Genomic DNA, 17,916 nt, shown 5'->3' with positions numbered 1-17,916 from the left:
CTTATTGGTCACTCATTGTTGGCCACAACATAAAATTGTGGGCACAGTTATATAACTCCCGATTGATAAAGCAATCAGGTCAGTTTGTTAAAGATCAAATTGATGTTGTTCATGGCTCTGCCCTCGGCTTTGCGTTTGCCCTTGAATGAGAGTTATGATAAGAGAGGTGAGAAAGAACTCATCTGTGGTCTGAGAAGAAGAAAATTAACCATTTTTCTTCTTTTATCTTTCTTTCATACGGAAGCCTTGTAGCTCTAATATGTAAAGTTGGAGTCATTCTGTTGTGTTGTTTGTAATGACAGTATTACTGAGAGGAGATTTGCAGACATCAAATAAATATAGACACTTTTATTTAGGTGCCCAAACTCAACAGATGGATTTTATGCTACAACAAATGCTCTATTTAAGTCTAAAGAATATTTTAGAAGTTGCTCATTTATCAACTGGGTGAATGCAGCGCAGAGGGATCATTTTCCAGAGCAGGAATACAGAATACAGGAGGAGTAAACAAATATTCAGCAGTGGGTGGAGGAAACGAGGTTGAGGAGAGGTTTGGGGAGGGGAGCTCAGGAAAACACAGAGGCGTCCGAGTATAAATGCTGTGATCGATTGATCACTCATGTCCAATCTGTTCGTAGGAAGGCTTGAAGCAGCCACAAGATGATTGGCCTGATTGTTTTCACTCTCCTGGGTGCTGCAGGTAAAGCACATCTAAAGTGTATATATGAATATGTATATGTATATATTTATATATATATAGACATATATATATACATATATATATGTATATGTATATATACATATATACTGTATATATGAAGGTTTTGAGAATAAAAAGCATTCTTTTTCCTTTTTATTCCTTTCACACATCAGCTGCAGCCCCGACAGATGACAGGATTGTAGGGGGCTTCCAGTGTAAAGCCCACTCTCAGCCCTGGCAGGTGTCTATCAATATCGGCTACCATTACTGTGGCGGCTCCCTGATCAACGACCGGTGGATCGTCTCTGCCGCTCACTGCTGGCAAAAGTTTGTGCACAGAACCTTCTATGCTGACATTATGGCTTTAAGAGTCTGATCATTTAAAATTGTTGCTTCTTCTTCAGCCCCTATTCACAGCTTGCAATCTTGGGTGACCACCACATCTGGGAGAACGAGGGCACGGAGCAGTTCATGTCTGTAGATGCCATCTACTGGCATCAGAGTTACGACTACAGGACCCTCGACTACGACATCATGCTGATGAAGTTGGCTCACCCAGTGACGGTGAACGAGTACGTTAAGCCCGTGGCCCTGCCCAAAGCCTGCCCCACAGCTGGGGACATGTGCATGGTGTCAGGATGGGGAAACATCTACAGTGATCAAGGTGAGGTACACTTTAAATACCGAATACTGAAACTGAAAGAAAACGACAATGTTATCAATATACTGTTATCATTACCAATATTTATTCAGGGTGTTTGTCAACCTAACCACAGAAAACAAGGCTTCCAGCAGGGACCTTTTTTAGCTACTAAACAAGTTTATTAGCTTTATATAGCTTATTCAAGTCTACAATATGTCAAAAAATATATCAGCCACTTTTTCAAGTGTCATTTTTTAAGCAACTCATGCTACTGTACTAAAGTCCATAGAAAAAATCTGCTTTTTTTGCCCACAAGGACAAGGGAGCTGCTGGTCTAATGTGGCCTCATTTGTAAACTTTGTGTCACTTAACATAAATTAAGGATTTCAAACGATTAAATCACAAAATAACACATTCAATTTACTGATGGATGGAGGCAGGAAAGAATCAACAACTCTTATGTGCTGTCATGTAAACATCAATGATTTTGTGTAAGGACTTTGGTGTATAAGGAGAGACAAAAAAATGGCAAAAATGTAGTAAAATAACCATAAGTATGTTTATATAAGTGTGTAAAAAAATCTCCAAAGCACCACCTTGCTTTAAAGAGGATGGCTCACAAATCTGATACAAAATACAATTAAGAAGAAGGAGGACACAGGAAGAATTTTTGTAATATTGCGACTTTCTTCCTGAAAGCTTAAACTTATGGCCTTAATACTCAATATAGTTTTGTTAAATGGCTTAAATCTTTTCTTTTCTTGTGGTCCTGTTGGCAACCATGTGAGTGATCATCTACTCCATGTCTCAAACTGGTCCTCAGCACAGGGGCATGTACAGTGCAGTGAGTGCTGACGATGCATCACTACACAGCCACACTTGAACTGAAAACTGAAATATCCCTAACACATACCACCTCTGCCACAACCGTCGCAATCAATAAATAATCACCCTTTATGAAGCATTAACTTTAAGGGAAAGAGAGAGGAGGTACTGTTGCTGTACTTCAAACTTTAACTTTAACCACATAAATGGATAAATGGCTTTCTCTGAAATGTATCTGTGTGTTTTTAATTACAGTGTTCAACCCATTTCACCTCCAGTGCGTGGAAATCCCCATTTTGTCAGACAAGGACTGTGAGAACTCCTATCCCGGCGGGATCACTGAGCGCATGGTGTGCGCTGGATACCTGGAGGGAGGCAAGGATTCTTGTCAGGTATGTTTCACACAGTTACACAGTACATCGTATACAAGAAGAAATGATGAGGGCAATAAACTTTTGTTTCTTCCTCTCACCTGCTCAGGGTGACTCTGGTGGCCCTCTGGTGTGTAATGGGGAGCTGCAGGGTATTGTCTCCTGGGGCCGGGGTTGTGCTCAGCCTGATTCCCCAGGCGTTTACACCAAAGTCTGCTCTCTGATGCCCTGGATCAACGACATTCTCACCTCATACAGCTAGACTGTGATCTTCCATCACAGAACTAGACTAGAGAGAGAGAGAGAGAGAGACTGAAACTGAAGGCGGCAGAGACATGAGGTGGTGGGTGGTGTCAGAGGAAAAAGCAGCAGGAGAGCAGCTGAGAGAGAGAGAGAGAGAGAGAGAGCGAGAGAGATGGTTTACTCATGGCACAATCAATAAAATCTTCCATTTTGTGATGCATCATTGTGTTTATGGTACTTCACTGCTCCTACTACATATGTTCTCCAAATTGTAATCCTGTAAAACTAATACACTTGCTCGCTCACTCACTCACTCCGTATGTCAGGACTATCCTAGGATAGTACTGTTTTTTTGTAAGCGCACTGAACCAGCATGAGACACTTAGGATTGCACTCACTTGAAAATGTCAGCCATTTTAAATATATAATTTATACTGTAGACACAAAGGTGTAGCTTTTGTTTGGTGAACCTTCTGTGAAGTAGATTCATTCAGTGTCACAACATCACAACATCCTCACGACACGGTACGAACAAGGGTCTTTCTGCGTGAGTTTGCATGTTCTCCTCATGTGTGCGTGGGTTCTCTAAATTGACCAAAGGTGTGAATGTGAGAGTGAATGGTTGTTGATCTCGGTGTGTTGGCCCTGCAATGGACTCATGTGGAGGATAAAGCGGTAGAAAATGGATGGATGGATGCTTCAGTCATGGAAGGAAGGAAGGGATGCAGAAGTATTTTGCTTTTATGTATCGCTTGATTAAAACTCCAGTTTTAACTTCTAGAAGTTCTAAATCGCAGTTCAAAGTTCTCCCTCATTCTCATCCTCATTCCTCAATCCTTCACCGATAAAATCTAACATTTAAAATATGACAAATGTTAGATAATTACAATTATTTAGTTGGATGTCAACGGGGCTGTTGCTCAGTAGCCAATTAGCAGGCAGCTTCCTAAGGCCCGTCCACAAACAAAAAACCAAGGCGCAAAGAACAAATTTATTTTCAAATAATAAAATACAATGTTTTTGAGTGATTATATATTTTTTGTTGGTTCTGAAAAAGGGTTTGTTAAAAGTGTTGTTTGAAAAATATTGACACAAATCTAATTCATATTTCGATACCTCCTCTGCTTTACTCATCCCCCAACTGTCAAGTGCTGCCCTTCAAAATTATATTACCTAAAAAAAAGTAAATCCAATATTAGTTTTTCCTTTCTCCTTTCTTTAATTTATTTTTTTACTAAACATATCTAGAACAGTTTTAAAAATGAAACAAAAGTGAGATCATATTCGGAAGGTACCAAACTGCCAAACTATGTATAATACATCATATCTTAATACACAAACCACATTTTTGAATTCTAAATGACTAATTTCTCGCCTTAAATGATCTGAGCCAGGGGATCATTTCATCAGGACAGGCCGAGGTAACGCTGCTCTCCTTCGGACACTAAGCAGCCAGCGTTCGCTGAGGCGAAGCTGATCACCTCCGATACCGTCGCTGCCAAACTGTATATAATACATCACATCTTAATACACAAACCACATTTTTGAATTCTAAATGACTATTTTCTCACCTCAAATGATCTTAAAACTGCGCTCGGGGACTCAGAAAAATATTTATTTCAGGTTTATATTTTATACATGGCAGCCATGCCATTTTAGAGCAAAGCAATGAATCAGACTTGATCAGTGTTAGCCCCGCCCTCTGACTTTGATTGGAGAGTTTGACAGATAAAATAAATTAATGATCCACTGCAACACAGACCATGAAATAATTTAATGTGTCATGAAATAATTAAATGTGTCATTAATTAATTAAAAGTGTAATTAATTAATTAAATACATGTAATTATTTCATGACACATTTAATTATTTAATGACACATTTAATTAATTAATGGCACATTTAATGAATGATTTAATGGTGTATTTATTTATTTATTTAATTTAATTTTGGCCCTTTTGGTACTCCATAGTTTTCATGGTCAAAAACCTCCTAGTCGCTGCAGATCGAAATATCTCCTCACAGACGCTCTCGTCAGCCGTGCTGTTTTAGACCAAAATCTCCCCCCCAGAACATGGACTGTGTTGTGATTGGCCAGCCAACAAGAGCTTTCCCACTGTCCTGGGATTGGCCAGGTACCCGGAAGTGACATAATTAGCACATCAGCTCTCAGATACGCAGCTCCCCCTCTGGCACGATGGATGCTCTGCATCTCAGAAGCTACAACAAGAGTAATTCTTCTTCTTCTGCGGTTGAATGCATGGAACCGGACGTGCCCGCACCAGGAGGAGCTACGGTGGTGAGAGGAGTGGTGAGGTTTACTGATGACATCATCAGCAAACGGAAGTGTCTTTCTGCTTTGCAGAGCCCAGGAAAACAATAAAACCCTATTTTCTCAGCAGTGGCTAAACTGTTTGTTCTGAAACTTTAGGGTTTCATAAACGAGGTAATGACGCAGATACACACACACAAACGCAGCGTTAATTGGAGCTTCCTGGTCTATGTTAAATTAAAGCAATAATCAGTAAAGAAGGTGAACTTTAAAACAATCATTAATGAACAAAGAACTATAATAAATGTAAAGAACTTACTAAGATGCATGAAATTCTTCTTTTTCTTCTTCACGTGGTGTGTGGTTGTGAGAAGACAGTAGCAAGGAGAGTTGTAAGGTGTATAGATATCTATAAACATAAATATCTTTCTTCTTATTTTCTAATTGTTTGTGTATCTTATGGTCATTGTTAGTATTGTGTGTTAGTTGTTTGTAGTTTAGTGTTTAGTGTGTTTCCATGTTTTCACGGCAGGTCATGCCCTGTCCCTGAAACATGGCATGCGCATCGTTCCTCCCCCTCCTGTGACGGTGGAACAGGTGTTGTTGGCGATGGGAGATCAAGTTGGACTCAGCTATGCTTCCCGCATGAACAAAACGGTGGTCGTGTTTCTGAAACTCAGTGAAGAATATCTACAGGTGTCTCTGTTGGCGGTTCCTTCCAGAAGGATCACGGTGTCCGGGGTTTTTGCTGGTTTTGTCTTGTGCCCTCTTGGTGTCCACACTCTCACTCTCTTCTATGCATGGTTTAAAGGTGGCCTCTTTAAATATCAATTGGGGCAGAAACGCATAGAAGAGAGCGGTAATATCTGATATTCTAAACCAGAAGAAACTTGATATAGTTTTCCTTCAAGAAACACACAGTGATAGTGTGAATGAGACAGATTGGAAGTTATGGTGGGGGGGGCAGATTGTGCTCAGTCACAGCTCTAGCATCAGTCGCTGTTTTATTCTCTTTATCCTTAAATGTAAATGTTTTAGGTATCACAGAGGTTGTAAAGTGGAGAATCCTCACAGTTAAAGCCGAGATTCAAGGCTTTTGTTTTATTTTTATTAATGTTTATGCCAGGTCCAGGCTGGGGGGTCTCTCTCTTCCAGGGCTGACTGACTGTCCCCCTGTGGTCATATCCGCTTATGCAGACGATTTAAATGTTTTTGTTCGGCACTGGGGGGACTCAGAGAATTAGGCTTCCGGACAACCTCAGTTGGCAACTGGAGGGTTTAAAGTATTAGGGATCTACCTAGGCAATGAGGACATGAAAAACAAAATACTGAGAGGGAGTGCTGGTAAAAGTTGAAGCCAGGTTGTCTGGAAATGGCTGCTCCCTCAGCTGCCCTACAGGGGAAGAGTCCTGATCATTAACAACCTTGTTGCCTCTGCGTTGTGGCACAAGCTTCAAGTATTGGTTCCACCACCAGGTCTTGTGGAAGCACTGCAGAGACTGCTGGTAAACCTTTTCTGGACGGGTCGTCGTTGGCTACGGGCAGCTGTGCCATACCTCCCTGTGGCAGAGGGAGGACAGGGCCTCATTGATATCAGGTCCAGGATTGCGGCCTTCAGGTTACAGGCCGCTCAGAAGCTGCTGTATGGCTGCTCTCAATGTTGGCTAGCTCCTGCCCAGCTCATCCTCAGTGTAGTGGTATGAGGCACTGATTTAGTTTGGTTGACTGCACCCCGGTCCCTCTGACTTATTAGCCAATCACTGCACTTACCGAGGGGAGAAAAGTAGGCTGTGTCCCTCCTCCTGATCTCTCGCTTCCGGGTCGTTGTATGTGCCGCTAGCATCCGAGCACAGGTAAGCACATATGGCCGTGCTGTGTTGTGTTGTGTCACAGCAATAGTCCAGTCTGTTCTCTGCACCTCCATCATCGTTTGGTTTGCATCAGCCACCAAACAGGACAGAAACAGACTGAATCGCACCATCAGGACTGCAGAGAGAATCATTGGTGTTAAACTGCCCACCATCCAGGACTTGAACACATCCAGAGTCAAGAAACGGGCAGGTAGTATCTCTGCAGATCCATCACATCCCGGAAATAACCTGTTTGTTCTTCTTCCCTCTGGCAGGCGTTACAGAACACTGTACACCAAAACTGCTAGACACAAGAACAGTTTCTTCCCCCAGGCCGTCGCACTACAGAACACTTGACCAGTTTATTTGGTTATTTGTTTATTTGTTTATTTATTCACTATCTGCACCTTATCGTTTATATATACTGTATATATTTAAAAAATAAACCGGACCTCTGGTCACCTTTTTTATTCACTGTTGTCAAATATATGTTAAGTTATGTTAATGTCTACGTTTCATGTACAGCGTGTGTTTGAAAAACCGGAGTCGAATTCCTTGTATGTGTTACATACTTGGCCAATAAAGCTGATTCTGATTCTGATTCTGATTCTGTATATTCGTCCGTATTTCATTCAATTAAAACCGGCGTCTTCACCGCGGTCGAGCCGATCAGTCGGGGCGGTGTTTATTGCCGCAACCAGAGCATTGGTGAGTGATGACATGCTTCTGTTGTTTGCTGCTATAGCCAGGGGCTAAGCTCCTCTTTCGCTCCTCTCCCTCTAACAGTCTGCTGGTTGTGTGCTGCATGGTGGCTGTTTTCCCTGCCACGCCTGAATTCTTCACCCCTCTCCCTCTTTGGACGGGATGCCAATGCACCCGGACTTATAACTGGAACTTTAAAGCTAACGCTAGCGCTAACGCTAAGGTTAACGTCAACGCACAATGTAAATACAGCTGATTTACCACGGCTATTTGGCCGCTGCTTCGCCGCTGTTCTGCCACTGTCCTGTTGCTGTCCTGTTGCTTGGTGACTGTTGCTCTGACGGCCTGGTTCCGATCCGGTCGGCCGCCTGTGGTCAGCCTGTTTACCGCTGCTACGTGTGATTGCATTGTGTGTGTGTGTGTGTGTACCTGTGGGAAAAAACAGCTGTACCTCAGCTGTGTGAAAGTGCTGAACTTTGGTTCTCCGGCAGGCCTCAGATAATCCAAATGGACTGAGGTTCTTGATTCGGAGACTTCCCCTAAAGGCTGCTGAAAAACGGATGGCTTACCTCCAGTGGAGGATCATACACGGAGCTATAGCTACAAAGAGATACAGAGATTGCCTAGATCCTAGCACTGGGGAGGGATGTCCCTTTTGTGACAGAGACAGACAGAGACTCTAGAACACTTGGGGGTTTCATGTCCTCGTTTGGCAGACTTGTTTAAGTTTTTGCACAGGTGGGTAGAGGCTCTGGGAGAGGTGTTTTTTGCTTCCATTTTTATTTTTGGTTTGATGTACACTGTTAAAAAAAGACAATGGTTCTTATCAATTTCTTGTTGGCATCTGCTAAGCTTGCAATCTGGAAGAGCCAGGCTCAGGATAGAGCACTCGTTCTAAAGACTAACATGTAACCTGGTAGAAGTATGGGGCATTGGACAGGTCCTATTTTCAGTAGTGGAGGATGGGTCAATGCAGCTTAAAAATTAAGCTGCATTGACCCATCCTCCACTGTTGTGTGTGTGTGTGGGTGAGTAAGTTGGTTATTGATTATTGACTATTATTAATGAATTGTTGACATGGAAAATTGTTTTCCTAATGAAAGTTTTCTTAAAGTCAAAGTCTTCTCCCTCTTTAATAACCGATAATAACCACTTTCTGGATTGGAGATTATCTACCTTCTTCTTATACTTCTCCTTCTTCTTCTTTCGGCTTCTCCATTGAGGGGTCACCACAGCAGATCATCTGCCCTCCATCTTGTCTTCTCCCTTGTGTTGTCCTCTGTTACACCAACTGTCCTCATTCACAACATCCATGAACCTTCTCTGTGGTCTTCCTCTTTTCTTCCTGACAGTGCCACTGTCTCAAAGACATGCATCATAGCAGGTCTCACGACCGTCATGTAGACCTTTCCTTTCCACCCACTCCACCCTGCCCGCACTCTCTTCTTCAGCTCTCTTGTGCACTGTCCATTGCTTTGGATGGTTGACCCCAGGTCTTTGAACTTTCTCTACACCTATACTCCTTGCACAGAGATAATCTGTCTTCTAATAAACTTCATTCCTCTTCTCTCTAGTGTAGACCTCCACCTCTCCAGGCTCTCTTCCACCTGTCCCCTATTCGCACTACAGATAACAATATCATCTGCAAACAACATATTCCACAGAGAATCATGGACTGCCTGATAAACCTTAATGCCACGGTTCTCTGTGGTATGTGAGCTTCCTCTGCTGGTAATCAGAAATACTTTTCTGCTGTATATACCAGGGTATGTGATCGGAATAGAGCTGAGGAATTTTGACCAGTAGAAAATTAAACAAATGACACAAGAAATAGTAATAATTATTGTCACTTAACAAATGATACCAGTTTGTTAAGTACATGTGAGGAAGAAGAGGATGAAGAGAGTATAGGGCTGTAATCAACCAAAGAAATTCATAGTCGACTGAAGCCCTGAAGTTTCGACTCAAAATCGACTAGTGGGGGGGGGGGGGGGGCTCTGAAAAGCGTTTTATATCTTGTGCATCGGCTGATCTGTGGAACGGGTTGCTCTGAAAACAACCCCATTAGCACTTGGTACGTTCCTCCAGATGAAATCAAATTAACCACAGGCTGTATGAAATTAACACGGCAAAAAGTCGAATTATCAACATTTGAGTCGGACAAGAACGTATCGACTCATAAATCGACCAGTCGACCGGGACTTTACAGCCCAAGAAGAGAGAGCATCTTCTTAGCTGACTTTGCTCGGCCTTTTTACGCCACTGTATTTTAACGTAGGTGATAATGGTGTTACTTTGAGGGTTTAATATTTTCTCAGGTTGTACTTGGTGTAAAAAGTTTGAGAACCACTCCCTTAATGAGTGTAGAATGTACTTGTAGGATTGTGAGCAGGAAGTTTTGATGGCTAGATTGTAATGACCTCAGTATGTATGTTTACATGTAAGTGCGTTGTCACTTATTTTTCTTTATTTACTTCTGGGCCAAGAGCACTATCTCCATTGTGCACACTCCCTGATGCCTGGGATTAATTTTTACTGTGGATTATTTCCTAACTGAACACAAAAAGATCCCTGGTTAATTGGTGTTCTTTATCTTGTGACAGGCCTTTTATTAATTCAGGTGTGGCCTTATAGGTACAGATGCTAAGCATCGCCATTACCAACCATAAATTGATCTACACAAAAAAAAAGATAAAAGATAAAGAAAACATGATTTTTTGTGATGAAAAAAATCACGATGAAAAGCAATCACTCTTGCTGCTGCAAGAGTGGAGATACTTACAAAGTTGCAAAGATGCATCAAGGGATCCAAAAAAAAGTGGGTTTTAATTTCCAGAATAAAATATTTAAAGTTAGTTTACTGCACTGCACAACATTTATTATTGCTTGTAAAATCAGTTTCACTCTGAAGTGTTTATGTAATGACAATGTTGTTGGCTGGTTTTCCTTCACTCGATCCAGCTCATCCCAATGGGTTGATGGGTTTAGGTCAGGCGATTGCAGAGGCCAGGTCATCTGACACAGCACTGAATCACTCTCTTTCTTGGTCAAATAGCCCTTACATAGCCTGGAGGTGTGTTTAAAGTTACTGTCCTGAAAAACAAATGATGGTCACACTAAGCACAAACCAGATGGGATGACATGTCGCTGCAGAATGCTGTAATAGCCAAGTACACCCCCATACCATCGCACCTCCTCCATGCTTCACAGTGGGAACCACACATGTAGAGGACATCCGCTCACTTTTTCTGCATCTCATAAAGACATGGCGGGTGTCCACAGTGTCCTTGTGTTTTTTGGCCCAAGCAGTTCTCTTCTTCTTGTTCTTCCTCAGAAGTGGCTTCTTTGCAGCAATTTCAAACCATAAAGGCCTGATTCACACAGTCTCCTCTGAACAGTTGATGTTGGGATGTGTCTGCTACTAGAACTCTGTGAACCATTCATGTGGGCTGTAATCGGAGGGCGGTTTCTGAGGCTGGTAACTCTGATGAACGTATCCTCTGCAGCAGACGTAACTCTTGGTCTTCCTTTCCTGGGACGGTCCTCGCGAGAGCCAGTGTCATTATTGCGTTTGATGATCTTTGCGACCACACTTGAGGGTACATTATGTTTGACTGACCTTCATGTTTTAAAGTAATGATGGACCGTCGTTTCGCTTCATTTTGTGTAATATGGATAAGAATAGTAGTCAAATATGGCTATTCACTATAGACCTTTATACCAATCCTACCTCTGCAATACTCAACTGATGGTCTCAAATATGAAGGAAAGCTCTGGGAACTCCTTCAAGACTGTTTAAAACCATTCCAGGTGACTACTTCATGAAGCTGATTGAGAGGCTGTCAAGTATGCCAAGATAATACATTAATTTACAATGTATACAAGGAAAAAATAAAGAAAACCATTGAATAAGAAGGTGTATCCAAACTTTTGACTGGTGTATGTACAGTAAAGATGAAAAAGTAAAGAGATGAAGTGGAACATGATTTGAAAGTCAAGGTGTAAGACTTTATTGGTTCTGATGTTAAATGCACATTCTTCAAAACTTTACAACAACATTGGAGCTAGAATGATGGACAAATGGCGGTAGAACAAGACGGTGGTCACAGGATCAGATTTAATAACTGGCCATGGTCCTCTCCAGCCAGTCGTTGAAGAGGCAGACCTGTGAATAAGAGACAGAGAGAAAGTCAACAGCAAATATATGACTGATTTAACTGGACACGTACAAACTGTGAAATAAAGATATACCTTGGCGTAGACACCAGGATGGTCCCTCTCAGCACATCCATAGCCCCAGGACACAACACCCTGAAGCTCACCGTTGCACACAACAGGGCCACCAGAGTCACCCTGACGAAGAAAAAAAAGAGCGTAAAACTCACACTGAAGATTCATAACAAGTATTTCATGCCTTTGTTTCTGTTTTTTCTCATTGAATGCTGATTTACATACCTGGCAAGAGTCCTTGCCTCCCTCCAGGTATCCAGCGCAGAACATGGCGTCAGTGATCATGCCAGGGTAGGAGTTGTCACAGTCTCTTTCAGACAGGATGGGGATGTTCAGGCACTGCAGCTTGTTACCGTCAGCACCTACAAGGTGGGATACAAAAGTACGTGAGAAAAGTGTTTAACACAGAGGAAAACAGCATTTCTTACACATAAATAATCAGATTTCACTCACTGGAGCTCATGGTGTTTCCCCAGCCAGAGACTTTGCACATGGTGCCAGCAGGGGCACAGCTGGAGGGCAGAGCCACAGTCTTCACATACTGGTTGAGGGTGGCGGGCTTGCTCAGCTTGATCAGCATGATGTCATTGTTAATGTTGTAGGAGCTGTAGTTGGGGTGACGGATGACACGGGAGGAGGAGATGAACTGCTCATTTCCCTCGTTGACCCTGATGTTGTGCTCGCCCAGACGCACCTCCACACGGCTGGAGTGGACAGAGAGAGAGAGAGAGAGAGAGAGAGAGAGAGAGAGAGAGAGGGAGGATAGTTTGCAGCTGAATGTCATGATGCTGCTCAAAATCATATTCATTCCTTCATTTATTTTATTCCCTCATACGATCAAAGAGTGACATACGACTTGTAGCAGTGAGCAGCAGACACAACCCAGTCCTTGCTGACCAGGGAGCCTCCACAGAAGTGGTAGCCAGAGTTCAGAGACACCGTATGGGCCTGGGAGTAGGGCTGGCACTCATACCCTCCGACGATCTTGTCGTCCTCGGTGGCAACTGAGAAACGCACAGAAAACCAACCAGTCAGTGAACAAGTGAATGAATGTATGTGTTGATTCACTTATTCAAAAGTCAACAAGCACAAAGACAAATGCTTACAGGCAGCTCCGATGAGCAGAACAAAGACCAGAGACCTCATGGTTGCTGTGTGATCCTGTCGATGAGAGGACTTCACCTGGAGCCCTGGTTTATATAGAAATGAACCCCTCCCCCTTCTCTACTCAACACACCTCCTACTTTAGATTTTGACCAATCAGGGTCCTGGAAAAGTCTGGGTTTATGTGTTAATTACTGGTGTGTATTAAGGAAGTGTAATACAGTAAGAGTCACTATCACAGATGTGTAAACATATAGAAATTCTCAGCTAAAAATTTACAAATTCTGCTTAATCAGGAAAGGAAAGGAAAAATGTGACAGATACATGACAGATAACTACAACTTTATTAAATTAAGCCCGTTTTTTTCTCATTTAAGGCACATTACAGAAAGTTGCTGTAGATTTACAAGGTCATTTTAAGTATTGTTTTAAGTATTTACTTACCCCATTGGCAGATCACTTTTCTTAAAACAAGATCATTTCAATCTGTTACAGAATGTTTGGCTTATTTGTCGACAGACTGTTTTTGCAGATAAGCAATTTCCATTGGTTACAGTTATTGTTTTTTTTTTTTTTCATATTTGGGGCTTTTGATTTAAAGTACACTCACTATATATGTGTTTTGTGACAGTTAACCTTGACGTGTGTGGAGTGGTGCTGTGAAGACCTGTGTGCAGCTCTGCAGATGGCCCAGTTCCCATCCACCGTCACACAGGAGAGACCCACGTGTCATTGTGTAGAACAGTCAACAGTCAAATAACACCAAGGAATGCTAGCAATTACACTGTTGCTGCCACTTTACTTGTTTTATGAACAACCATATTGAGTTTGACTGTGACTGTTTTTTTACAGTGAGCTTATAGAGTTAGATATTATATATATACATATATATATATATATACATATATAATAAGAGTGAAACTGATTGTAAAGGATAAAAATCAGCAAGAATTATAAATGAAAAAAAGCCATGAAAGATACATTTCCCAGAAACAAGACTTACTTCACTTTCTCAAACATCGATTTTTGCAGTGCTATCATGCAGAAATTTGACACAATTAATACACTAAAATGCTTTAAAGGTGATTAAAATTTAATTTTAATCAAATTATGTAAGCTTAAGTCTTTGAAGATAATGAAAGAGTCTGCTGCAGTCAAATAACATATTTGCTTTTCTGGTATACAGGTTTTTCTTTTCCAGGACCCTGATCCTTATTGGTCCAAAACTAAAGAAGGAGGTGTGTTAAGTAGAGAAGGGGGAGAGGTTCTTTCCTTTATAAACCAGGGCTTCAGGTGAAGGTCTCTGGCAGTAACATAACATAGTAATGATGGGTCCCTGTACATGCAAGTTACTAATAATGACCACACACACTGTAAATGGTATATATTAAACAACAATGTGGATTTTACTGCAGCTATTGCATTGGAAAGTAGAGAGGAGAGGTCAAACGGGAAGCGATCAGAACCAGGGAAAGCACAGATAGCTGAGAGGAGCAGAGAAGCTGTTCAGTGTCACAATGGTTCTGAAATAACCACTGACTGTGACAAAAAACAACTTCACAACAGCATGATTTCACTGCAGAGAACCACCTTATTCTTACCATACTATACTGTACACTTTATGTCATAGACAAACAATCAACTCCCTTCAACAATAATAACAATGAATAAAAATGCATTTTATTTATAGGCGCCTTTCAAGACTCTCAAGGTCACCTTAAAAAAAAATAATTACAGAAAGACAACAATTAAGTGAGGTATGAAGGTGCAAGGTTATGGAGAGCCTTGAATGTGAGAAGCAGAATCTTATATTCGATGCAGAGATGGACCGGAAGCCAGTGAAGCTGTATGAGGACAGGAGTGATATGCTGTGTGAATGGGGTTCTGGAAATGACGCGTGCATTTCTGTGGTCGAACAATGTAGAAGAGCATTACAGTAATCAAGGCACGATGTGACAAGGGGGTTGACCAATATGGAAGTGCTATTACGGGAGAGTGATGGACGAAGGCGATTGATATTGCAAAGATGAAAGTATGCAGACCGAGTGATGTTCTTAATATGGGTGGTGAAGGAGAGGGTGGAGTCCGGGATGACACCCAGACTCTTGACCTGAGGGGAGGGATAAACAGCAGTGTTGTCAATGAGGAGTGAGAAACTAGTGTTAGATTTAGACAGTGTGGATTTTGTGCCAACCAAAAGGAATTCTGGTTTATTTCCGTGGATTTTGTGAAAATTGTGCGAGAACCAGGTTTTAACATCTTGCAGACAGTCAAGGAGGCTGGGTGGAGGAAGTGAGGAAGTGGGTTTACAGGAGAGATATAGCTGGGTGTCGTCTGCATAGCAATGAAAGTTGAGTCCATAATGATTCCTGAAGATGTTACCGAGAGGAGGTAGATGATAAATAGAAGAGGGCCAAGGACAGAGCCCTGCGGCACACCACAATTTACTGGGGAAGGAAGGAAGGGATTGATGGTTCTTCAGCTGTACCAATTGTGTGCGACCGGAGAGGTAGGAGGTGAACCAGGACAGAGTAGTGTGATTTAGTCCAATGGAGATTAGGCGGTTAAGGAGGATGTTATGGGAGATGGTGTCGAAAGCTGCAGGAAGGTCAAGGAGGATGAGTATGGTGAGATGTCTGTAGTCAGCTGCCATGAGAAGGTTGTTGGTGATCTTTGCCAGAGCTGTATCGGTGCTGTGATGAGGAAACTGTTCATAGAGGGTATTGTGAGTGAGATGATTATGGACCTACGCAGCAACCACTTTTTCCAGGATTTTGGACAGAAAAGGAAGGTTTGAAATTGGTCAGAAATTATTGAGATCATTGGGGTCCAAGCCAGTATTGGGGTGATTATTGCTGTTTTGAGGGGGGCTGAATTGAGCCAGAGGAGAGGAAGGAGTATATGATGTTGGTGATGAGTGGGAAAAGAGAAGGGAGAAGGAGTACCAAGATTTGTAGGATTAGATGTAGCGTCTGATGGTGGATATTTCAGTAGTGGTTGGGAGATCAAAATTAGCGAATGGGGATATAAAAGGTGGAGCAGAATTAGTACAGTATTTACAGTCATTACTCTTGCATGGAGGAGGTAGTTGTGGCGTAGTATTCTATTTTGGCCGTGGCTATGGCATCTTTATATTTCAGCAGGTGGTTGTGGTACATGTTATTGTGAATAGTGAAACCGTTTTTTCTTGAGAGGCTTTCCAGACAGCGTCCTTCGGTTTTGAGCCCATGGAGCAGACGCTTTTATCCAAAGCGACTTACAAGGGAATTGAGTACAACCTGCCAGGGGTGGAGTTGAACCATGAAGTATTTTGCACACAGGGTACCGGTCTTAACCACTGAGCTACCCCGGAGTTCCGGCGACCAGGCTGAGAGAAGCTATGGAGCAGGTCATCCGCCGGGACCAGACCTACTGTGTACCTGGAGAGGTCTCCAGCTCATTAGGTGTAGTTACTGGTCTCATTTCGCTAGATCAGGAAAAGGCATTTGACCGTGTTGAACACAACTTCCTCTGGAAAACAATGGAGAAGTTTGGGTTCAGCACTAGTTTTATTGCCAAGGTCCAGGTGCTATACAGTGACATTGAGAGTATGCTGTTCAATGGTAATCTGTGTGCTCCTTTCAGGGTGCGTAGAGGCATCCGGCAGGGCTGCGCACTATCTGGTATGCTCTATGCACTCTCTCTGGAACCTCTTCTCTCTAAAATTCGCACAAGCATTGACGGCCTGATTTTACCTGGTTTTAGTGAAAGCATTGTTTTATGTCACGATCACACTCTCCTCCACCTTTATTATTGTTGTGGGGTTCCTCCGTGCTGCTCTCTCCCCTCTCTGCAGGAGATGTGGCTAAACTCCTTCCACTGAGGACACTGGTGATCAGCAACACCTGCCGCGGCTCCTCCTCACCTGCTTATGATGAGAAATCAGGAGGCATCTTAAGCCTTTGCCGTCCCAGTCATCAGCATCAGATTGTTTTTGCTCTACCAGTGGTAACGTCAATGACTTTATTTGTGATAGCTCAAACTCTGACTTCCGGACTACTCACTCGTGTTGTTCTGCCTCAGGTCGCCACATCTCCTGCTTCCCTGAGAGCTGCTGATTTACCACCATCCTTCTCCGCCGTTGGAACTTCCCCCCTTCTCCTCTGCATTTTCGGGTCCTAGTAGTAATTAAATCGCTCTTCTCTCAAGAGAGTAATGTTTTATCTGCTTATGCGGATGATGTCATTGTTTTTATTAAAAACCAAAGAGTTGTTGATATTTTAACTAATTTAACTAAATATTTTAATCTTCTATCTGCAGATCGGGTGAACTGGAACAAAAGTGAAGCCCTTGCTGTTGGTAGATGGCGTGACCGTCTCCCAGTTCTTCCCCAAAACCTGGCCTGGAAAGATGGCCTCAAGTACCTTGGTGTGTTCCTTGGGAACCGTTGGAAGAAACTGGGAGGACGTCACTGAAATAATTTAAAGTAAACTAAATAAATGGAAATGGCTGCTCGCTCACATGTCATACAAAGGTAGAGTTCTTGTGCTTAATAATCTGGTAGCCTCCCTGCTTTGGCACCGCCTAGCCTGTATGGATCCACCATCAGGTTTACTAGCCCAGATCCAGACTAAACTAGTCAATTTCTTCTGGGATGACTTACATTGGGTGCCACAGGGGGTGCTATTTTTCCCCAGAGAGGAGGGGGGACAGGGCCTCATCCACTTGGCCAGTAGAACTGCCACCTTCAAAATACAGTTTATCCAAAGGTTCCTGACTGGACAAGCAGATTTGGTATGGAGAGAAGTGGCCAGCAGACGTGTAAGTAACTTGGGACAGGATAATGCACTGTGTTTAACTGATTCAAATTTTTTAAAATGTTTTAAACTAAATGGGTTACCTGTGTTTTTAAGTCATGGGCCCTTTTTAAATGGAATTCAGGTCAAAGCTCTAACTCTCTGTTCTGGTTACTGAAGGAGCCACTGGTATGACAACGC

At 42.5% G+C, this 17,916-nt stretch overlaps 1 protein-coding gene and 1 pseudogene across 1 annotated transcript; one reads left to right on the top strand and one right to left on the bottom strand.

Moving 5' to 3' along the window:
- The first annotated feature begins 649 nt into the window (after positions 1-649).
- On the top strand, positions 650-2,940 carry LOC131471202 (trypsin-2-like). The gene is made up of 5 exons (XM_058647593.1): positions 650-700; positions 874-1,027; positions 1,105-1,364; positions 2,424-2,560; positions 2,649-2,940. Exons 1-5 carry the CDS (start codon positions 661-663, stop codon positions 2,799-2,801), a joined length of 744 nt encoding a protein of 247 aa, XP_058503576.1. The 5' UTR covers positions 650-660; the 3' UTR covers positions 2,802-2,940.
- An 8,783-nt stretch (positions 2,941-11,723) lies between these two features.
- On the bottom strand, positions 11,724-13,012 carry LOC131471275 (trypsin-1-like; annotated as a pseudogene).
- Between the last annotated feature and the right edge of the window lie 4,904 nt (positions 13,013-17,916).

The sequence above is a fragment of the Solea solea genome, chromosome 13 (genome assembly GCF_958295425.1).
Source record: "Solea solea chromosome 13, fSolSol10.1, whole genome shotgun sequence".
In the NCBI taxonomy this organism is placed as follows: domain Eukaryota; kingdom Metazoa; phylum Chordata; class Actinopteri; order Pleuronectiformes; family Soleidae; genus Solea; species Solea solea.
This window is presented reverse-complemented; position numbering and strand designations above follow the sequence as displayed.